The sequence below is a fragment of the Folsomia candida genome, unplaced genomic scaffold, assembly GCF_002217175.1.
Source record: "Folsomia candida strain VU population unplaced genomic scaffold, ASM221717v1 Fcan01_Sc023, whole genome shotgun sequence".
In the NCBI taxonomy this organism is placed as follows: domain Eukaryota; kingdom Metazoa; phylum Arthropoda; class Collembola; order Entomobryomorpha; family Isotomidae; genus Folsomia; species Folsomia candida.
Genome location: NW_019091215.1, coordinates 454345 through 477345, shown reverse-complemented (window position 1 = coordinate 477345; position 23001 = coordinate 454345). Strand labels below are relative to the sequence as shown.

Genomic DNA, 23001 nt, shown 5'->3' with positions numbered 1-23001 from the left:
TTGGCTAACAATTCTTCTTCTCTGGCTGCCGATTCCATGGTAACTTGATGAGGTTCAGCTGCCATCTTTCCAAACTTCATTCCCACAGAATCATAATATTGTGGAAACATTTCAAAGTCCAGGAAAAATTAATTTATGCAAAAATTTTAAAAAATTAAGAGACTGTTAAGTTAAAATAAGACTTCCCTCATAATTAACTCTATTTAATCGCGATTTACTAAAAAAATTCGTAACTTGTAATCTTATTCCAATTCAAACAAGTGGATTTATTCGTTGCTATAATTACCAGATAATAAAAAACGTGAAAATAGCTAAATTTTGTTGAAACTCACATTTTGTGAAAAACTTTCAGTCAACTTTAAATGCAATATTTGCATTATTATCGTCTTGTGTCTGGACAACTCACCACACGGTTTCCATGGTTACCAATCTAAACCCATTTGCATATATAAAAACTACGAACGAGTGATTTAACAAAATTTAAACAATTTCAAAATGGAGCTACCAAAATTAAGTCAACCTCCCGACAATGTGGATCCGTAATAATACAAAATTAATATTGCTACAATTAAATGCTACTTTTTAACTAAATAAGTATCCAAATTTATTTAATTTACTATTTTTTTGTAGGAAAACAAGAATTCCAGAGTTCAAAAATTTCCTTGCTGAATTGGAAACATTGCGTCGCGTTCTGACCGATGCGGAAACAAAATTGGTTTCCATTACGCAAAAATGCAAAATATATTTTGAAGGTGGGTTCAACATCAAATTTTACTAGTTTAATTATTTTGCCAAAATTAAACCAATTTCCCGTTGTTTTAAATGATTTTATGTCAAAAAGCTGAATTACTTAAGTTTTTAATTGGGATTAAGAAAGAAGAAATATTTGTACGACTTGAAGTGAAACCCGAGAATTTGTACAAAAAAGAAACTTAAAATTCAACACCGAAGACGAATTTACGTGAATAATTTGTGTAATTATTCATAATTTAAATTTACACTCTCTAAAATGAAAACTATTTAAAAACCGGATACCTTACGTACGAAATACGTTAAATTCGCAACAAACTTTGAAAACGTATATTTCAACTGCGAAAAACTTTAACTTCCGCAAAAATATTGCTAGACTTATTTGCAAACAGGGTATTTATTTAGATGTACGGGGTGGTTTAAATGTCAAGTTACATTGGCAAATTTTTCAATCGGAAAAATTCGTAAATTTCCATTAGTTACTACACATTTGGGATTCAGATTTTTATTATTTTTTACCAAAACTTATGGAACACTGATGACAAAATTATTAAAATATTGAATTTCATACGCAAAATAATGGAGATTTGCGAATTCTTCCCATTGAAAAATTATCCATTGTAACCTTACATTTAAACCACCCTGTATAAAATTGCCAAATCAAACCCCAAGTTTTCCACACTGATTATATTACAATTTTAACTGAATTATGTGCGTAATCAACTTTCAGGTTACAGCTACGCCTGTGACCTCCACTTGATGCTGGTGGACGGTCTCAAGACAATTAACGACGGGGTGTACGAAGTCGAGGAGAAATTCCATGCAAATTACGACGCCGAAACGGGCGAGAAGAAACGTCAAGTGGAGGCGCGAACGGAGGACGACGACGCCGTTTTTCAATTACTTCTCAGTCCCCAAGCCACCATGAAATCGGAGGAGCAGGACGAACCGGCAGAAAACTTGGCACCACCGACTGAAGAAACATCGGAGCACCAATTTATTCCAGAAGCGTAAATTATTTCGCAAATTTTGTAGGATTGTAATACATATGAATTTTAGACCTCGATAAATAATTATTCGACAAGCACGGCTGGAACGCAAACTATGGCAAAATACTTATTGTAATCAATATATCAATATATCAATGCTAAAATTTGCAAAATTTTTTGCACAGGTCCACCGTCCCTGCAGAGTCATATGAACCTTCATCCCCACGAACGGAAGAAGAATCATGCAGTGATTGGGATCCCGACGATGAAGTTCCACCCCCAAATTATCAAGAGGACTATAATTCTGAAGATAATCAAGTCGAGAATTCTGGTAATTTTTTAAAAATTTATATTACAAAGTAACCCGACAGTCAATTTCTGAATAAATTGTAACCTCTTTCAGATTCCCAACCACAACAACACCCACCCGTCCCCCCAATTAAAATCAGCAATCTTTTAAAACGCAGAGCATCACAAAGTTTGCAAAGAAAAATAAAAAAATCCCAGAAACAACATGAACAAAAAATTGCTTCCGCTCCCCGAAATTTTGCCGCCCGCTCTTCCTCCGAACCCCCAATTATTATCAGTCCCCTAACCCCACCCCCACTAATCAAAAGGAAGCGGGGACGTCCAAGATCCATCTTCCCAAACCAAACTATCCCCTGGGGAGGGCCCATCCCTGTCCCTGGTCCCCCAGAAAGCGCGGCCGCCCAAGGAAAATCCCTCTCCCAATAAGCTCCCCATCGGTCATATCGCTCCCCAAGAAGCGGGGACGTCCCCGAAAAATCCGCCCCCTTGAAACCGAACAGATCATCACCACCCCCACCGAAGAACCCCCTCGCAGAAAGCGGGGCCGCCCCAGAAAAATCCTCCCCTCCCCACCAATCCCTTCCGAACAAATCATTTGCTCCCCAGAGATTTTGCCACCCCCAAAAAAACGCGGTCGCCCCCGCAAACATCCCCTTCCCATCGCCACCCTGAAAATCTCCCCACCACCCTCCCCCACTTTCTCTTCCTCTCCTCCCACCCCCTCCCCTCCTCTCACACCCCCACCCACCAAACGGGGCAGGGGCCGCCCCCGCAAAATCCGCAAAACGCCACCCACCCTGATCTCCAAGGCTCCCGTGACTTGCCCCATTTGCGAAAAAGTTCTCGCCTACAACGGCCTCCCGCTCCACACACAGCGCTGTCACACGATCCAATCTCTCGATTTTAAATGTTCCCTCTGCCCCCGCGCGTTCCCGACGAAAGGTCAACTCAAAAACCATTTCAAGATCCACTCCGACGTGAAAAACTTTATCTGCGAAATTTGCGGGTGGTCCTTCCACTTAAATTCAAATTTGCAACAGCACATGCGCAAACACCGGGACGAGCGGCCCTTCAAGTGCACCCAGTGCGATGCCACGTTCAAATTCAGCCAATCCTGCAAGCTCCACATGGTGGCGATTCATTCAGACAAGTCGAACCAGTGCACCCTTTGCGGGAAAATGTTCAGCACGTTGACCAAGTTGAAGAGTCATGATCAAAGTGTGCACCAGTCGATTAGGAAATTTGCATGCTCCGTGTGCGGAAAAGGGTTTAAGAGAGGGCATCATTTGAAATATCATGAGAAAACGCATACAAATCCGACCGCGAAACCGAGGGGGTTGAATAGAGGGAAGAGTGCGGATTTTGGGAATGTGCAGGAAAACCGCGTGGCGGGTGAGCATGTGCAGGAAAATCACGTGGAGGATAACCACGTGCCAGATAACGGGCATGGAATGCAAGAGCAAGGCGAATTTATTGCTACTCAATAGAAGAATGTGAATTTCTAGGTAAAAACAAGTCTCAAACGTTTTAATTTTAATGTGCATTTCACTCTTAAGAATATCTTAAAATTGTGTTAAAATAAGTTTACTCTGGATTTTTCTTAGAATTAGTTTACTTAGAATTCGGACTGTATTTATTTTGCGAAAGGGTCGCATTATTCTTAAGACTAAATTTTTTCCACGTCAAAACGGCACCCATTTCGTTGCATGCATTTCTGCTGCATTTTTAAAGTTCTATACATGTATTTATTACCTCGAGGTGAAGAAAATCGTGCTGGTAGAGAAAAAAACTGGTATCTAATCTCTGAATTAAGTATTTATGAATTTACGTATTTAACAGAAATTTGCATGTATGTGTGTAATGTTTACAGTCACAGTATTACATATATTTAGGGTATTTACATATTTAAATAGTTATAGTTTTATGGGGACATCCCTCAGTAAATGAGCTAAATAGAAGAAACGTTTTTATTTTTTTTTGTAAGCTGCTTTGCATTTTTTCCAGCTTTTAGATATTTTCTTCCGTATTTTATTAATGTATACCATTTATCCGAGATTAAACCGTGAGACTTACATATTCTACTCAGTTTTTTTTAATTTTGTAGATTTTAAATAAATATGGTTCGTACAAGGTTACCAATTAAGATTAAGATTTAAATCTGTATACAATTTATGTGTCAAATTTTTAAGAAAGTATTTTAATGTGTAGTGATATTAGTATTTTAAATTTGTAATCCATTTTTATTCCTTGTTCGATCCACTGGATGATATTCCTTCAAATTTGTACATGCTATAGTTATTTATGTGTAGTCAACTAGTGCATAAATATGTAGATTAGGATAACGACAAGGTCTAAATTATTTATGTCTGGATAAAGATGTTTAACTAAATATGTAAGTGAATGATAATAATATTTAAAGAATCTGTTAATCAGCTAGAAGCAGAAAAGTTTAATGTGGTTGTTCGATTAAATAAGCAAGAAGTAAGTAAGTACTAAATGTTTGTCTTATTATACAATTGAATTTGCAACTGAATTGCAAATACCGAGTTTGAAGTTCTTAATTGTACAGTTACATAATTGTCCGCTTTGTATCCTACAATTTTAAGTATGATTCAATGTGAGCATTTGTGCATTAATTTATTTAGATTATGCAGGTATTTGTAGCCGTTTAATATTTATCTACATGTTTACATGGTTACTGTCGTTCGTATCATGAATGTTGTTTGTGCGTCTTATAATTATTTTAAAGAATTTCATAAGTAAAGTCAAAGATTTTGGTGTGAAGTTTTAAAATGATTGAAAAACAAACTAAAAAAACGGTTTCTTCCATAAAAAACAGTTATAGTTTTCTTCCTAAAAAACTGGTATCTGTAATTCCATGGTTTAATTAATGGTAAAAATAAATGTCTATTATTTAAAAAAAATATGGGTTTATTAACATTACATCCGAACAATTTTCTGGATCGCAAGTGTTACGAGGCTTACTTAAGATAAGAGTAACAATAATGTAAATATGGAATTTCGAAAGAGAAAAAAATTGATTTTTGTTAAGATTGGCATAGTTTATAGAGGTGATGTTTGTGAGTGCAACGGTACCAATAAATAATTTGGTTCGGCCCCGCCCCTTTCCCTGGGGGGAGGGGTAGAAAGCTGTGAGTCGATAGCCTAATGGTTAGAGAGCACGGTTGCGAACCGAATGGACCAGGGTTCGAATCCTTGTGGCAGCGGTTTTTCCCGAATGGGTTTTTCCGGCCAGTGTCGCAATCGTATGGGGTCGGGGCCCCCTCACAGTGCGTGGTGGGGGAGTGCGGACTAGTGGCTGCACCTTGGGGTCCCCCCACCACATAGTTAGGTTCTCCCTACGTAACAACCCGTGAAAAATGGGAGGTAGAGTATGAGGCAAAAAAAGCTAAAAGTACAAACGGGACGCGGATTTCTCTATGATGGAAAAAGATATCGAAATTCTACTTTCACCCAAGGATTACTAATTACCAAAGATTACTTGTTAAAAAATTTTTCTTGCAAGCCAGGTCTTCAAATTATGCCTATACTTTTCAAGCATCAGTTCCTTAAGAAGACTGGGAGTAACATTAAGGGACATCACAATTTTAGAATTTGGTAGGAAGGGTAGTGCATAGAATTTAATATGTGTAACATGGACAAGACACACATAAATTAATAGCCTTGCTTTCTGTGGAGAAACGTCACCCTATTCAATATCACCCGGGCTGAGATTCCACCCGAAAATATGTATAATACAGCCAATACAGGTAAACTTCCATAAGCCAAGGGCGAAAATTTATTTTTAACCAAATATTCGTCGCACAACCTAAATTTAAAAAGGCACAATCAAGCAGAGTATCTATTGGACAAAAATAATCATTTAAAATAAAGATATCCCAAGTTGAATTTTTTAAACAGCATATAATTTTATTAACCAATTTATCTATTTAGTTCTACAATTTAGGTATTTTGAACGTCAGGCTGACGTTGCGTTTTTCAATTAACCCAACAAATTGCCAAATCCCGAAAGACTATTACGGGGAGACTCAAGTAATCCAGTTAGCGGTGATTCATAACCGATTCGTCTAATTCTGCCATACGCTCCACCAAGCACCGGAGGAACACTTTGTACCAAAGTGGATCCAAATATCCTCTTCTCAATACAAGTCAGTGTTTCCGGCACGTTTTTACCACAAACCTTATCTCGATCGTTAGCCCGGATAAGAAAATCCACCGTGATGACGCCAACCAATGTAAGTTTACAGCGGACGAGGAGATGTCTACAGAGCAACTTTTCTCTCGTAGCATCATCCAGACACGAAGCTATTCCGGCGCCACAAACCCGCTCAATTTGGCTCGTATTATTCAGCAGGACTCCAGCAAATGTCGCATTTTCAATCATCTTCTCACACCTAGCGAGGCGAGGCGCGCAGATAAAATTTCGAATTTCGCTATTACTAAGACACGTCGTGATTTCCGCTCCGCAAAGTTTTGGAACATCAAGCTCATTCCGGACAATGGATTCGCTACTGTTTTGAATCAGTTTGGTACACTGGCTTACGAGTGCGGGACAATATATGTTCGTAATTCTGTAATCCGGCAGGCATTTGACCGCTTCGGTGCCACAAAGTTGTGTCACGTTGTCCCTACTTGTGAACAATTTGCCAGCTATTGTAGCGTTCTCTACCGATTGAAGACAACGAGTTGCTAGTCGGGGGCAGTACAGGTCGCTTATTTGGGCATTACTGAGGCATTCGGCTGTGTGAGTTCCGCACAGGGTGACTATATCTTGCGAATTTTGGGGCACAGTCCCATTTGCGGTGGCTTTGTCAACTGTGGTAATGCAGTTCCCAATTACGTCGTCGCAGCAGTACCCTCTCCATTTTGAATTGGTCAGATCGCCGCTGCATAGTCCAGTCTTGACAGTATCGGAACAGTCTCGCCACGCAATACCGCATTGGTATCGCGCTCCAAATCCGCCGTCGGGATTACAACTGCTGACAGCATTACGGCATTTACAGGCGAGATAGTCCTGATACTCCTGCGCCGTCAAGCCTCGAACACATCGGCATTGCACAACGGCATGCGGGACTTCGTAAAACTCACGAGTGAAGCCGTCCGGACAGGTCTCATAGAAACCACTACATTCTTCCTCGTATCCGTCGCGGACACACGTTTCGGCATTGATTCCTGGAAAGGGAAAAATTACGTGGTAAAAGAATTTAAAATATTTGAGCCTAAATATTTATAATAACTAGAGTTAAATTTGAAATCACGCAATTGGTTGAGTATATTTTACCTAACCAGATTTTAGTTAAATTTAGAGTTACTCAATCAGTTGTACCATTTCAAATTATACGTAGGTAAATTTATTCAGTGTGGTAAAAAGGTATTTAATTCGGAAAAATTTTACGTTCGAAAAATGTAGAAAGTATGTACTTAAGAAATATATTTAAATAATTCTCCACATATTACCATGAAACCGGAGTAGATGTACGAGACCAATTGCTATGAAACTTTTGAGAAACATCGCAATTTTAAATTAAATTTCGAGTTTTCAATAAAATTTCACAATATTTTCAGCTATGTACAAGTATGTATAAGTTCCAATTGGATTCAACAAAGGAAAACTTGTGAATGATTAAAAGCGAATGAATTGTGGGATGGATGTCTCCTGGTTTTATTTGGAGAAGGCCGTGATCTTGAGTTAATTTACACCCGACAAATTAAACCTGTCAAGTTCTTACGTGCCACATTAATTTGATTGAATGGCAGGTGACAAAAGCAATTATTGTTTTTTATAGGAGAAATAAAGTTATTCAGATATAACGGACGTCATTCTCAGTTCATTATTCGGCTATTATGTATTCAGTTACTTATTAAGTAAGATTCTTGTAGCAAGAACGTACATAATAAGGAAAAGCGTACAAAATGCATATATGTATGTATGAAGATCCCGTACTTTTAAACGCAATCAGGCATGTGTTATTAACTTAAATTTTTGTATGTCTGCACATATATCATTTTTTGCACACCGACCTCCAAAGTGCAGATTCGCTAATTTTTTTTAGTTATTTATTAGCTCACCCTGCGTAGCACGGGAGCTATTGAATTCCTCTTGTCCGTCCGTCTGTCTGTCTGTCTGTTAACGAGTTTTTTGCATGAATTGATGCTAATTAAAAATCCCCTTCACAATTATTGATTATGTTAGGCGCACCATTGGTATTGAACAAACTGGATCGAATTTTTTTAGTAAATAAATAGCACAGTTGATATCTAACAATCGGTAACACAAAATGATGCGAAATAATTGGGGGATGGGATGCAAAACGCACCAATAGTACAGAATATCCGGGAGAAATGATCATACAATTTTGACAAAGTTTTCAAAATTATATAACCCGAATGGTCGCTAATTCTGCACTAATGGTGCAATGGTGGGCCGAATTTTTTGCACCATAAACGGCATATATATAATGAATATATAAGAGTTGTGATCTATTTTGTTGGCTTATTCCGCACCTTCGGTGCAAAGTTCTGTCTCAATCATTATGACAGGGTGAGCTACTTCTAACGTTACTACGGTTTATTTATGTATTTATTCAAATGGAAATATGACAAGGTACAAGCAGGCCCCGTTCTAGGCAATGTGGCGCCCTAGGCAAGAAAATAATGGCGCCCCTACGTACTCGCACCGTCGACGCTCGAAAACCCTTTTACGACAGCTTACTATATAATTGTGCACAAAATTGCATTTGGCACTAATTACATGTATACAAATCAGCATTTTTTTAGATAGATACGTTTAATTAAATATTTTTAATTCCTGAAAAAATAATTGACTATTAATATGGCACAGAAGCCTCATTAAGATTTGTCACCTTTTGAGGCTTTGCACATTCTAAATTAAAATTGTACTAACAATAGTGGGGTGCAACATGGTTATTTCCGAGGTTGACGCGACTCACAATGAGGAGGTGTGAGATGATTATTGCCGATATCGACCGGACTAATTTTAAATTGAGCACGCTCAGAATTAAGTGGACCCGCATTTTTGGGTTTTCCTGAATGGGCATGTTTACGCCCGTGGCGGAATAAAAAAAATTAGCCAAAACCCGGATTTTTAAAACGCTGTCACTTTTCGAATTTTAACCCGATTTCAAAAGTTAAACACAATTTTTGCTCAGAATAACTTCTCTGAAATTGTAAAAATTAATTTTTTAAAATTTCAAAAATATTATATCTTCATGCCATTTCTGAATTTTATAAAATGCATTTATAAACTTTATAAAAGTTATTCTGAGCAAAAATTGTGTTTAGCTTTTGAAATCGGGTTAAAATTCGAAAAGTGACACCGTGTTAAAAAACCCAGAGTTTGGCTGAATTTCTTGTTTGAAAATTCCGCCACGGGCGTAAAAATGCCCATTCAGGAAAAGCAGACATACGTGTCCACTTAATTTTGAGCGTGAACAATTTAAAATTTGTCCGGTCGATATCGGCGATAACCACCTCACGCCTCATTGTAAGTTTAAATTGTTTACATTCACAATGCGATGGTGTGAAGTGTAACACTACGATTTGGTTGAAATATCGAAATTGTGAGATCCATGTCAATACAAACAACGTTTATTGAGGCAGTTTGTGCGATGGTCTGAATCTGCCAAAATATTTGAATTTAAAGTTAAAAAATTGTGAAGTTTTTAGCACGGGAAGAAATTGGAAGTTGAGTTTGCTTCCTCCGCCTGGTAAAAATCGCCCGTTTTACAACTTCGAACTGAAATATTTTGACAAATTCTGACTATCGCACAAACTGCCTCAATAAACGTTGTTTGTATTGACATGGATCTCACAATTTCGATATTTCAACCAAATGGTAGGGTTAAACTTCGCACCATCGCATTATCAGAAATAAGTAGTAACATTTTTTGTTTTGTAGAATCTGCGGGATTACGTGTGTGGCAAAATTTTAGATTAAAACTACACCCAGTATACGGATTTTTCAAAAACGTTTTTCAAAAACGAACGTCATTTTTCCAATTTTACCCGATTTAAGAAATTCAGCACGCTTTTTGCTTAGAATTTGTTCTCTGAAATTATAAAAAAATATTTTTTTTTATATGTAGTTGATATTTTCATTCTAGGAGTTTTTGTGAATCTTTAAAGTGGCAAAAAATGCTCATGTTCTTTAAATTATAAGTTTTTAAAAACCGAATTTTATAATTTCAGCTAAGCAATTCTAAGCAAAAGTTGTGCATGATTTTTAAATCGGGTTAAAATTTGACAAGTTAGAGCGTTTTAAAAAATTCAGAGTTTGCCTGCCAAATTATATTAAAAAAATCAAAATAATTGCATTCAAGGAAACGCAAAAGTATAAATATGTTTGTGCTAATTTCCGAGCCTGAACAATCTAAAAATGGTCAAGATTGGAGGTAACCACTTCACACTTCTGCATCGTAAGTGTCATGAAAAATTGTGGTTTATTAAATAAGTTAAATGGAAAGTTTAGCTGGCAAGATTTTCAAGTTAAAATTTCTTAATAATACTTACAAATAAAATTTTGTAGTACAGACTCCAGTGAAAGTCTATTTTTAAGTTATTTTCCGCGACAAATTATAAAATTCTGCAAAGTTGTTTTTATCTAGTGCATAGGGGCGCCGGCTGGCGCCCCTCCAAAATCTGGCGCCCTAGGCGGTTGCCTAGCTCGCCTATACCTAAAACGGGGCCTGGGTACAAGTTCCAGATTTTGAAGCATGCACAATCATTTTGATGCATCTATGTATGTACTTATTCATTCTCTGGAATGTTGTATTCACATAATTAACATTTTTCCCGTTTTTTTTCAATAATTTTTATCATCATCTGCTATTTATCATGTTTCAATAATTCTAAAAGAAGTTGATGATTCATATCTGGAATGGCTTCATCTTCGATAAGGCAAGGGCATACATATTTACTCTTCACAAAGTTTTTCAGAAATTTAAAATTTTGCGAAACTACATAGATACCAGACTCAAGGTTCCCCATGAGCATAATTTGGGGAAAATTGAGACCAATTTAAGTGTAGTTTCTCAATATTCTCGATTTCTGTAAAAGTCCAAACCTGCGTGGAAGAGGTGCATTTCACATTCATTTATTTAACAGGGAACGAATAAATTATTCATTTACTTATTGTTCAACTAATTTAAGAATAATAAGTAAACCTTTATTTTTTCAAAATTTCTGAACCCATGAATATTAAATAAATATTTATTCACTTCATATTCATGAAAAATTAATATCGAATTCTTTTATTCACTTGTCATTTTTCATGCTACATACTTACAAACTCTGCAGATCAATCACTTGGCACACGTAGCACTTCACAAATCCTTACCTTACGTAGTTAAGTATTTAGTGGCAGATTGTTTTATAAATTACTTGGAATTAGATAAGTGTATTACACATACATACATAGTATATATCTGCATATCGGATTACATTCATTTCAACGAAGATTTAGGTACATTACTTTACAGTACGATAAAACGAAAGAGCTGATTTTACATACATACATATGTACACGTTGTTCAGGAACACGTGTTCGTTGCTAAATCTAAATACGACTTAATACATAAATCTGATTTTCTTGGAAATTATGTATGTATTTACATGTTGTACGCATTTGTTGAACTTTGCCATTTTTTGGCAGCCACACATAAACCGTATAAAACCAGGTGTTGTTACTTTACCCCTAATCAGTCTTCATTTGATTACCAACCTCTTTAACTCAGCACAATTTGATACCCTGGATATTTTCTCGTATTTGCAAAATTATAACTCTCGAGATGTACAGGGGAAGTAAGTTTGCCAAAAATTTTATTGGTGCTAATTGGATTTAGCTATTTTTGTAAAAAGTAATGTGTGTCTTTAACTAAAATGTTTTTAATTACTATTTTTCTAGGTTTAAAGTTGCGAATATTACTTACCGTGGTATTTTCAGTGCTTCTAAATGTACCAGTGGATGGGGGAACGCACAATTCCGGTTTCGCAATTAGCCTGGCTCACGCTAAATCGGGGGGAGTTCATGCAAATGAGAAACGAGACTCGGGTAAAATTAGTTTTGAGGCGGGGGACATAATAGAATGAAATAATTCCGGTAGCAGATCACATCCTTCTGGCCTCTGGGTCGGATCGGGTTATCCACATTGTTCGAGAAGGGTCTGATAAGGCAAGTGCATACACTCACAGAAAAATCGATACCGAATTGACACCATGCCGGTGTCTATATATGACTCTACCGGTTTGGTGTCAAATTGACACGGTGCGGTGTCAATTATGTTGCACACCGCTGCGGTGTCAACCCAACATGCCGTTGTGACAATACCAACACCGCGAATGGAAAAGAGGTTGTGCTCAGTTATGTTGATTCGACACTGCTAGGTAACATTATATGTGTATTTTAATACATGAATGTCACCACCTGGTGACAAATTGTTCCCGGATTGTGACAACTGAAGTACAACTTTTAGTAACAGATGTTTTATTTTACATTCAATAATATTAATCACTTACAAAATTAATCAAGTATTTCAAACATATTCACAAGCAACAAATTATTACACTCGCACAAATTAAATACTACTTTGTGCTTCATACCTTAATGCACTTTTAAAGAAAAAGCTTATATGTTTTTAACACGGTGATGGTCTAAAATATGAGTAAATCTTTCAGTTAAATTAACTTAGCAACAAGATATTTAATAATAATTAAATAGGTTGCCGGTTGGACAAATCCTTATTCGTCACTTTTGGCTCCCTCGTTGGGTCCATCGTCGAATTTTAGCTGTACTGGAAACAATAAGTTTTGAAAAATAAAAATACACACAGTAAAATAATTTTAATTAAATGAGGGCAAATTAATGTGCTACATATATTGACTCACCTAAGTCAAGAAATTGGAAGTACTTTAGATGTCCTTAAACTTATTAAAAAACAATTTTTCCCTCGAAATCAATTGAGCACACCAATTAATTTATCCATTTTGTTGACTTTTCGTGGAGGAGGAAGGAAAATGGCCGCCAAGCAGACCCGTCCATTGCGAAGAGACTGACACAATTTGGTGTAAAGTCCAAGTTTTGCTTACTGCGGTAACATCGCACGGTGTCAATTCGACATCATTTCAAGATATCGCTGATTCCGGTAGGGTGTCAACGCATTATTCTTCGTCAGTGTCAATTTTACACAACATTTTGTCACCATTTAATGGAATTGACGTTGACACCGACGGTTGGTGTTAACGAACTTTTGGGTTTTGTTACCAAGTTGCTAAGAGTGTACCCTTCATTCACAAACAGTTGAACCTTTTCAGAAATTTAGAATTCTGAGAAACGGGCTGCGTCAAAGTTCCCCGTGAGCATAATTTGAGACTGGTTTTAGTTCAGTTTTTCAGTATTCTCAGTTTCTGCAAAAGTTCAAACCTGCTTGGAAAGATAGTATGTGTTCATATTTATTTATTTATTTGAGAGTAAATAAGCTATTCATTTATCATTCTACAAATTTATGAATAATGGGTAATAATTTTTTCCATTTTTTATCCAAGAAATAACAAATAAATATTCATTCAATGAATGACATTCATTTCATATGCATGAAGAAAGAATGAATGGATTATTTTATTCATTTGTCAGTTTTCATGCTATGCTAAATGCATTAGGCATATTGAGAAGTCCATCTAATAAGAGGAATTTAGAATAAAATGAATAGACAATGATTAACGAATAAATATTTACTCACAAATTTTAAATAAATGAGTAATGAATGAATAATTTTTTGAATGAATTTTGAATGAATAAATGTTTTTTGAACAGGCCCGGATACAAGAAGACTATTGGTCAACTGTAGCCGATAAATACAAGAAATGTAAAACGTGCACCTCACAATTTAACCGATTTATGAAATCCGCCTTCAACAAGAGTCCACGTTCCGGAGCGGTTGAACGGGCCCGAGCCGATATCTCCCGGGGTCTCGAATACTACAACGTTGTGAATTGTAATTGTGAACACTGGGTGACTTGGTGGGTTTATGGGAAACCTTGGAGCATCCAGGCAGGTGGAACGAGCCGAAGTTGTCCGATATGATTCCAGTAAAAAAATTATGGGGACGCAAGCCAGACTATTTTTGACTATTTAATAATGTGAAAGTTTGAAGTGTAAACCTCAGGAAATGTTGGAATTAAATAAATAATATAATAGATTCAACGTTACTTTTCCCAAAACAAGGCAGGTTTCGACCTGTTGCTATTAATTAGTTTTTATTAATCCAAATACTTGTTTTTATAATTACATTTTTTCAATTTGCACTTAATTAATCGGTACATTTCCAAAAATTCAAGTAGAATTACATATTACTAAATTAAATTAAGAACGCATCCATATTGAAATAATTTCAATCTCTCGGAATAAATTTAAGCCTGATATCGGTCCCAACGCTGTATCCAAGCATGTCTTTCTCCATCTTGGCCGGAATTGGGGTCCCGGCGGATGGTCTGATTTCGAAATTTCGCACGATATGTGCCAAAGCTACTTTCGTCTCCACCAAGGCAAATCGCATCCCTAGAAAAATTAACCAATTAAATTCTACTATAGAGAAAAAAATATAGAAGATATCCAAAGGGTGTTGATTTAATTCGGCCCGATTTGTTTGGGAGTCCAAAAAAATACGAAAATTAGGGCAAAGTCGAAGGAAAGGGTTAAGGGGATGATTAGTCTAAAGACTAATTTGGAAAGAAACTCTGATTAAAAAATTGGCATCAGAGTTTTCACCATCTTTTATCTACGTACATGACTTCAAATATTAACTCAAAAAACCGGGACAAATTAAATCAACACTGTTTAAATCCAGAGTAAATTAAATTTAACGCTACTCTGTTGTTCGTATAGATTACTTAATCCATAAGGAACTCAGAGTACATATATAAATTTACTTATTAAAAGGGTCACATAATTTCTAAAAAAAATACTATTTGTCATAAATTCATTCATACCGATACAACTTCTCGGCCCGTTTCCGAACCCCATGTACGCGTAGGGACTTCTTTTCGCCTTATTTTCCTGACTGAATCGGGTCGGGTCAAACTTGAAGGGATCTGGAAAGTACTGCTCGTCCTTGTGAAATGCATCCGCTGGCACGGCTATCACAGTCCCCTTTCGAATTAGTCTCGCTCTCCCGCCCTTTCCCACGTCCGGTAATGCGCACTCCGTAGTGCACACTCTGTCCAGCCTCGCTACCGAGGGGTAAAGGCGGAGAGTCTCTGGTAAAATAGTAAATACATTTTAATTAATACGCGCTTTGGACTGCTTTCGCTACACTTCATAACTTGGCAAAGTTTTATGAACTGGATAATTTCAGCAAAATTTTGAAAGGGCATTGTATACGACTAAGAATTTCCCTAGGATTTCACGACTTTGAGGAATATACCTCGGGTAATGTTTAATGACGACTTACTTATTACATAAATCATGTTTAGGCTCTGAAAATTTATCTTAAAATTCTGGATGGCAAAATTATTTATCTATGGACAACAGGTCGTTCCCAATTTGAAAAAAATATACACTCCAGATTTTAAAACTTTCTGAAGAAGGACATATCAAGTTTAAGAAGCCTTCAAAAAAATAGGAACTGGCTTAAGAAACCTACAGCTCTTTTATTCATCAATTTACTGGCTAAAAGTTTGTTGCCCAGAATTTAAAATTAAATTCCCAGAGGGGGCAAATGATTTAAAAAAATGCAGATTTCGACGATCTCAATGATCTCATCCCACGTTAAACCTTACCTGCCACGAACATATCAATGTACTCCATCCCATTAATTTCTTCATAGGAAATCGTGTCGTCCCCACTACTTTGCATGACCTTCTCCACCTCACGATACAGCTCCTCTTGAACTTCTGGATGCGTCGCGAGGACATAGCACGCCGCCGACAAATTATTCGCGATCGTATCAAATCCCGCCGCAATGAAGGCGAAAGCTTGCGGAATGGCGGCATCCTCGCTCCATACAATGTCACCCGCTTCCTTCGAATTTAGCGCGTCGACTAAACTCTGAAGAAAATCGTTGCCCCTTACCCCACTCTTTTGGCGGATGTTTATCGCGGTTGAAATCAATCTCCAGAAAAAATCGACTGCTTCGACATCTTCCATTTTCACGTTTAAAAATTTTGCCAGCTTGGGAAATTGTAGGACGAAAATCATCCTTATTTTGGCGGACATTGTGAGCGCAAAGAGTCGTCGGGCCATGGGAATTATTTCGTCGGAGGGGTGAAAAGAGTCGACTTTCAGTCCAAACGCGGCGGAGGTGATGACTTGCATGGAAAATTTTCGCATCGCTTCTACCACGGGCAAGTCGAAGTTGGTGGAGGACGAGGTTTTTTGCTGGTTTTTGATAAAAGCGGTCAAGTTGGCGGCACTCCTGAGGAAAGAAAGCACAATGTAGTAGTCAAAGTTCGACTTAATTTATTCGATTTTCAAAAATTCAATTAATCGAACGGCAAATTAAAAAAATTTCGTAATCTAAAACTTCATAAATTGTTGCATTCGTGTGGGAAAACATAATTAAGTACTTAAAGTTCGAACCAAATTTTCAAAAATTAATTTTATCATCTTCAAAAAACATTGAATCCCACATATTTTGAAAATTGATTAAGCTGATAAGCTATTTTAACCATGCAATTACTATGAACGTGGGGTTACTAAAAAATGTTAAAAAATTAATTGACCACAATATTTCAAATCTCAAAATCTAATCTAATCCAATCTCTAGCTCTAATTCTAATCTAAACTCTAATCTAAGCTCTAATCTCAAAATTTATTACGAATATGAAAATACTTACTTTTCAAAATGTGAAAACATGTTGCGAATCCGTCCCGATGTAAAAGTTGGGCTTAAAAAGGACCTCATATTTCTCCAATTCTTCCCCATCAAACCGAATAAACTTCCGTTAAAGATTTTGTTCCCTTCTCCAAACGGAGGTCGGTCCGTGAAATTGTCGAAATCCTGAAATTTAAGAGATTTCCAAAATTTTGAAACACACGAAATTTTTTAATCAAGTCAGTCTCATGATTGGAAATCCAATATAGCAAAATACCAAGTCGTATTCACACGTACGATTTGGAGAAAGTAATAATGATAAGTAATAATGCGTATTAATAGATCGGTATTAAAAGTTTACCACATCAGTATTAAATTTTAACCGACCCGTGCAATGTTAATACCAAGAAATAAATGGCCTCTTTTCTACAGACAAACTTTACACGGAGGGATTTGTGCAGAAAATTATGCACATCTATAAAGTAAAACCTATAAATAATTCATGCTGAATTATGTAACATAAAATTATGCAAAATATCATATGCATGAAATTTTTACTAACTACTGCAGAATTCTACATCAATCAATTTCCATAAATGTCCAAATTCTCCTCTTAATCTCACCTTAATCAAAATATCTCTCACGACATCCAAATCTCTCACGATCAGGATCGGCGTTCCCAACTCGGTCACCACCCCGCACGATTCCCCCCTGCGCCCCAACTCTTTATAATACTCGATATCCGAATCGGTCACGTTTCCTTTCCCTGTAAAAATGTCCCAGCCGGATATCGTCTCTTCCAAAATGGTAAATCCTTGCTGCTTCCAGTACGACAATTTATCCGCGTTTGAGTTTTTCATGAAACGCCTCAAAAACCAGGCGGTCACCAAGACCACGAGAATTCCAGGGATTACCCACATTGTGACTGTTTTTTAGCATAAAATTACTAATGGTACACTCTTAGCAAACTGGTATTAAATTATTACACGGAGGAGTGGATAAATATGATTCTATCGGTACGGAAATAACAAGTATTTATTACGGTTCAGTAATGTTCTGATAATGAAAAATTTACTACTCAGAAACAAACCAATCGGGTAGTAAGTTATTACCAAATCGATACCAGTAGATATTACACTGCCAGATTTTTAACGGCGTACGAAGAACTTACTTGTCACGTTGCGAATGACCAAATGGACTGGGGACATGGATTGCATCAATCATTTAAATACGTACAACTCGACAAAAAAGTGGTGGAGGACTTTTTTTTGCTATGAACCCCCTGAAACATTTTTATTAAGATTTTGATAAATTATAATATTAGCCAGTGAAGTACGTCCAAACAACGCAAAAAATGTGTGTTAAAAAAATCCATATGCCAAGGGTGCCTCTGAGGGACTTATTACATCTTTTACACATATCCCTTCATTGTGCGACAACAAAAAGTCGTAAAAATATGGGGTTTGGATATTTTTAATCCAAATGCGATTGTCTAAAACGAACTTCAGTAAGGAGTCGCTACGTAACCTTCTTGACCTAAAGTTTGACCTCTATAAAAATTAAGTTTTACCGTTTATTAGCATGTCAATTTTATCGCAATACATGTAAATTTAAAAGGTCAAACTTTAGGCCAAAAAGGTCACGTAGCGACTCCTTACTGAAGTTCGTTTTAGACAATCGCATTTGGATTAAAAATATCCAAACCCCATATTTTTACGACTTTTTGTTGTCGCACAATGAAGGGATATGTGTAAAAGATGTAATAAGTCCCTCAGAGTTACGCTTGACATGTGGATTTTTTTAACACGCATTTTTTGCGTTGTTTGGACGTACTTCACTGGCTAATATTATAATTTATCAAAATCTTAATAAAAATGTTTCAGGGGGTTCATAGCAAAAAAAAGTCCTCGGTGATGATTTCAACCTTGTTACTTTTGCAGACTCTTCATCTCTGCCAAATAACACGGCGTAAACTACGATGCAACTATGGGACGCTGCGTAAAGTATGTGCCAGACTTTACCCAAGTCTTCTTTATCAGTAAGTCGTATACCACGTGTCAAAATTACTATCAAAATCGGATACCGCTTTGAAGCAAAAATGTACATATTTTCCATGCACGGCCCTCACGTGTGTTACAACAAATACGATTCCTACCCAATGCCCTTTTAAAGAGAGAGATACATCTGGAAACGACTCATGTACATATCGTTCTTGCCTTATTACATGCCATGTGTGTATGTATGTACATACTTTATGTGTTTGCATAATTTTACGAATGCATATTTTGCATAAGCGCTTATCTGTACAGGAACAATACAATTATGGGAATCATGCTCAAAGATGTGGCTGATTTAATCCTTATCTCCATGGCAGAAAATTGCATAGGTCGTGTCGAGATTTAGATGGAAATCACATGTAACATAGATATGTTTTCAAACCAAAATATACGACATATTGCATGCACGGACCCTGTGTGTGTTATAAGTAATACGATTCCTACCAAACGCCCTTTCAAAGAAGAGATGTATGTATATGTACAAAAACGACTCTACATATTAGCAAACTCTTCATTTCCAGTTAAAGGTGGGCATACGTATGTATTCTCTAATTGTATTTCCAATTTAAACTTGATAAAATCAAAAGTTTTCTGTAGTTTTTAACTCAGGTGAAATTCAACATTTTTAATTCACGTCCTATTTAAAAAACGGTTTTAGATTTCACTTTATTTCAAACTTTCGTAAAACCGCTTTGCCACAATATTTTTAAAAGTTTGTAAAACTCATCTATGTAGTAGAATTGAAAAATATGGCAAGCATAACAAATTAATAATAATCATAAACATTCTGGCGTGAAAACTAAAACCTAAATGATTACAGTAATGTGATTGATCCAGAATTAATCACGTTATGAAAAAGTATGAAAAAATACATACAAGCGCCCCATCACATAATTAATTAAGGAATGAGGAGCTAAACGTTTTTGGAGAGTTTTTCCCAACAATTTGGACTCTTTTTCCATTGGTTTCTAGGAATTCCATGAACTTGCAAACTTGACAACGTCCGAGTGAGTTAGAAATTTAAATTGTTAATCCTTTAGTGTTTGGTCACTCTTCCATTAATTGCCATGGCGTAGCCTTCCAGAAAACTGTCAAAGCGTGATATCGATTCGTACTTTTTGATATGGCAAAGTTTCAACATGCCTAACTTAATTTGAAGAATGCGATCTATAATTGAGTAAGTTACCTAGTAGAAATCTAATCCCCCGCACGAGATTTAATTAAAAATTTATTTCTGAATTTATACCACACGTTGATTAAACCAATTTAATGGTTTCGCAATCCTCTCGTTAAAGTGGATGCAAAAAGAGCCCTGTAAAAGATTTATTTGGCATAGTAAATTATAAAATTCAGAATAAGAGAGGAATGTCAGCCGTCAGGTTTAAGAAATTAATCAACTTCATATATACCTGTCAAATTGCCGTCGCATTATAAATTGGATCCGATCTTCCGCTAGATGTGTGTATGAGAATTTCGTGAATCTGTACTAACGTACGAGTAAAACTCACCAATAGTGAAATTACGAAGGGATATGAACTTCAGTTTTTGATTTTGGTATATTTACTGGGAACAAATGCTTATCCGTGAAACTGTAAGTGTGGGTCCACTTTTCAACACAATCGACTAACTCGAACGTACCGGCGTTAAATAAATGCATGCAACAGTTTAAACAAATAAATATCCGTTCACGTATTTATTCCAATATTCATTATTTACACAAATGCGACGTCGATCTGTCAGATTTGACCATTTCATAAAAGTCTGATTTTAAATTGAGTAAATTATTTATCGTGTCAAATTCCTTTATGTGGCCATCCTTGAGAACCATAATCCTGCAAAATAAAAAAGTAAGTTATATTAATTTAGAAACTAATATTAAAACAGTGCCTCACCTGTCACAGTCAAGCAAAGTTTTGATGCGGTGTGCCACAATTAGAACGGTACATTCCCTAAATTCCTCTTTCACAACGTTTTGAATGACATGCTCAATATTTTTATCGCAATGCGCCGTAACCTCGTCAAGTACTAAAAATTTTGGCCTCCTTAGAATTGCACGCGATAAACAAAATAATTGTTTATAACCAGACCTGCAATTTTTTTAAGTTGTAACAAAAACAATCTAGCTTGTACACTCTTAAAAATTATTTTACCCACTTGAAAAATAAATGCACTCTGAATTCGATCTTAAGCAAATCATACTAAATCCAGCGCGTCGTCAATTTTACAAAAATGCTCTTACAAAATATAGTATTGTATACATATGTAATACAGAATTTAGAGTACATTTACTTTTTGACAGGGTAAGATTATTTTTCAGAGTGTAATCCTGACTTAAGCCTTTTGGTTACGTTAGCTTTGCATCGTCCGGAGTTACTTGAAAATATAGGCCCATATTTCACTGTCGGTATAACAATCTAACGGATCCAAATTAAACCGGAGAGTGCCAGAAAAAAACGTAGGCTCCTGTAATTAAAAACGCAGTATATCATGAAAATATACAGCTAAAAATCTGATGTGTTGACTTACTTGAGGCACCATGGCCATCTTAGATCGCAAATAATTCACCGGAATTTTTGCAATGTCAACTCCAGACAGAGTTATATTTCCCTTTGTTGCTTCTATCATTCGAAATATTGCCATTAAGAGGGACGACTTCCCAGCCCCTGTTCTGCCAACTTTGGCAGAGCAGAAATAATCGTATTTAAATTGTTGACAAATTTTTAATCGTTTCTTTAACAGTCGTCTCACCAATTCCAACCTGAAATAAATGAGAAGATAAAAAACTTGTACATATTTTTTTAATGAAATTAACAATATATTCACATAAATTTCAACTGTAAATACTTTTTCTCCGCTCCTTATCACAAAATTATCAATTTGTAGTACAGGTTGAGGATTTTTTTCATACTGGACTTAATTTTTCATAAGTCTTTTGCGATTAATTCCCCACTTTCTGGCCATGAATTATTAACTATGTCGTCAGGATAGGCATAGCCGCCTCCTTCCTAGTTTAAGGATTAGAATTTCTTGAAAAAGTAAGGTTAATAAAAAGTAATTAAATTTATCACCTGCGGAATTGACGTCAAGTTTACTACTCTTTCCACAGCCACAATGTTGGATTCGAATTCACCCGTCAGCTTTACAAAATAATTTAATAGCTGGGTAATCTGCAAGGCGGAAGATAACGATAATGCTACGACGGATGGGCTTAAGGTTTCCTTTGAGATTATGGCAAACATGCAGGTTCCCAACACTATTAGCGTCCCAAGAATATCCAATCTGGCCTTACTCCATCTGTTTTGTTTTAAATTTTTGTTACAATTGTGTATATCAAAAATGCATTGCAAAATAGTTTATTTTGTAACGCACAACGTTGCACTCATGTATAAAAAGAAAGCCTTGTTGTTCTCCAAAAGGGTTTTCTGAATTTCGCCCATAATCTTATCTTGCAGTTCAAAAGCTTTTATGGAACATAAACCCGTTAAGGCTTCCAGGACTAGGCTGTAAAGTGGAGTTCTCGTGCATGCTTCATGTCTCCTCAAATTCGTCGCTGTGACGACGTAGAATCTCTGCGAATTGTTTATTACAAATGGCCATAAATTGGTAAATATTTAGTTCTTACCTGAAGAAAGTAGTACATGATAGCGAGTGGAGCTACAAATAATAGAAAAATTGGCGTGGCTTAACACGTCGTGAATATTGCGCTTAATAAGAGGAGAAAGTTAAGTATGGTGGCTTGTAGATTTTGAGGAAAGATTGACTCCAAAATATCAAAATCTTTTGATACAACATTTAGCAGTTGTCCCACCCCAATCCGATTTAATCCGGTTATCTCTCCGTTAAGAATTTTTAACGCCATGATGTCATGTAAATTCCTGGATGCAGTGATGGAGAAATTATAAATGGCCAGGCAGCCAAGAAGTGAGAAAATGGCTGAAAGGTAAAATCCAAAATTAGAAAATTCTACATAATTGTTAAATCAATTAATAAATAGCACTAAATACCTTGGATAAGGCACCGGCACTCAGGATATACCGGCACTCAGGATGA

The 23001-nt window shown here is 36.3% G+C and overlaps 4 protein-coding genes and 1 non-coding gene across 5 annotated transcripts; 1 reads left to right on the top strand and 4 right to left on the bottom strand.

The window, feature by feature from the left end:
- The first annotated feature begins 38 nt into the window (after positions 1 to 38).
- On the top strand, positions 39 to 2613 carry LOC110858975. The gene is made up of 5 exons (XM_022107859.2): positions 39 to 539; positions 631 to 752; positions 1481 to 1760; positions 1925 to 2070; positions 2143 to 2613. The coding sequence occupies exons 1-5, from the start codon at positions 496 to 498 to the stop codon at positions 2472 to 2474; spliced, it is 924 nt and encodes a 307-aa protein (XP_021963551.1). The 5' UTR covers positions 39 to 495; the 3' UTR covers positions 2475 to 2613.
- Positions 2614 to 5831: 3218 nt separating this feature from the next.
- Positions 5832 to 7706, bottom strand: LOC110858931. The gene is made up of 2 exons (XM_022107813.2): positions 7527 to 7706; positions 5832 to 7241 (listed from the first exon to the last, which is right to left on the bottom strand). Exons 1-2 carry the CDS (start codon positions 7579 to 7581, stop codon positions 6052 to 6054), a joined length of 1245 nt encoding a protein of 414 aa, XP_021963505.1. The 5' UTR covers positions 7582 to 7706; the 3' UTR covers positions 5832 to 6051.
- A 6593-nt stretch (positions 7707 to 14299) lies between these two features.
- On the bottom strand, positions 14300 to 18075 carry LOC110858879 (cytochrome P450 3A31). Its single transcript, XM_022107765.2, has 5 exons — positions 17518 to 18075; positions 16917 to 17080; positions 15861 to 16495; positions 15072 to 15338; positions 14300 to 14640 (listed from the first exon to the last, which is right to left on the bottom strand). Exons 1-5 carry the CDS (start codon positions 17812 to 17814, stop codon positions 14474 to 14476), a joined length of 1530 nt encoding a protein of 509 aa, XP_021963457.1. The 5' UTR covers positions 17815 to 18075; the 3' UTR covers positions 14300 to 14473.
- Positions 18076 to 20853: 2778 nt separating this feature from the next.
- LOC110858878 lies at positions 20854 to 21920 on the bottom strand. Its single transcript, XR_004836922.1, has 5 exons — positions 21796 to 21920; positions 21700 to 21709; positions 21478 to 21626; positions 21300 to 21414; positions 20854 to 21038 (listed from the first exon to the last, which is right to left on the bottom strand). It is a non-coding gene; the product is annotated as an uncharacterized LOC110858878 (transcript).
- A 48-nt stretch (positions 21921 to 21968) lies between these two features.
- Positions 21969 to 22591, bottom strand: LOC118432969 (multidrug resistance-associated protein 1-like). Its single transcript, XM_035858997.1, has 4 exons — positions 22574 to 22591; positions 22321 to 22520; positions 22020 to 22245; positions 21969 to 21977 (listed from the first exon to the last, which is right to left on the bottom strand). Exons 1-4 carry the CDS (start codon positions 22589 to 22591, stop codon positions 21969 to 21971), a joined length of 453 nt encoding a protein of 150 aa, XP_035714890.1.
- Positions 22592 to 23001: the final 410 nt, after the last annotated feature.

Excerpts from the sequence above, each read along its gene's own strand:
- LOC110858975 (XM_022107859.2), top strand. The coding sequence starts at position 496 with ATGGAGCTACCAAAATTAAGTCAACCTCCCGACAATGTGGATCC. Across the intron at positions 1,761-1,924 it reads CACCAATTTATTCCAGAAGC|GTCCACCGTCCCTGCAGAGT; the intron begins GTAAATTATTTC and ends TTTTTTGCACAG. Across the intron at positions 2,071-2,142 it reads TAATCAAGTCGAGAATTCTG|ATTCCCAACCACAACAACAC; the intron begins GTAATTTTTTAA and ends AACCTCTTTCAG.
- LOC110858931 (XM_022107813.2), bottom strand. The coding sequence starts at position 7,581 with ATGTTTCTCAAAAGTTTCATAGCAATTGGTCTCGTACATCTACTCCGG. Across the intron at positions 7,242-7,526 it reads ACATCTACTCCGGTTTCATG|GAATCAATGCCGAAACGTGT; the intron begins GTAATATGTGGA and ends TTCCCTTTCCAG.
- LOC110858879 (XM_022107765.2), bottom strand. The coding sequence starts at position 17,814 with ATGTGGGTAATCCCTGGAATTCTCGTGGTCTTGGTGACCGCCTGGTTT. Across the intron at positions 16,496-16,916 it reads ATGTTTTCACATTTTGAAAA|GAGTGCCGCCAACTTGACCG; the intron begins GTAAGTATTTTC and ends TTCTTTCCTCAG. Across the intron at positions 15,339-15,860 it reads CATTGATATGTTCGTGGCAG|AGACTCTCCGCCTTTACCCC; the intron begins GTAAGGTTTAAC and ends CTATTTTACCAG.
- LOC118432969 (XM_035858997.1), bottom strand. Across the intron at positions 22,246-22,320 it reads TTATACATGAGTGCAACGTT|ATGGAGTAAGGCCAGATTGG; the intron begins GTGCGTTACAAA and ends AAAACAAAACAG.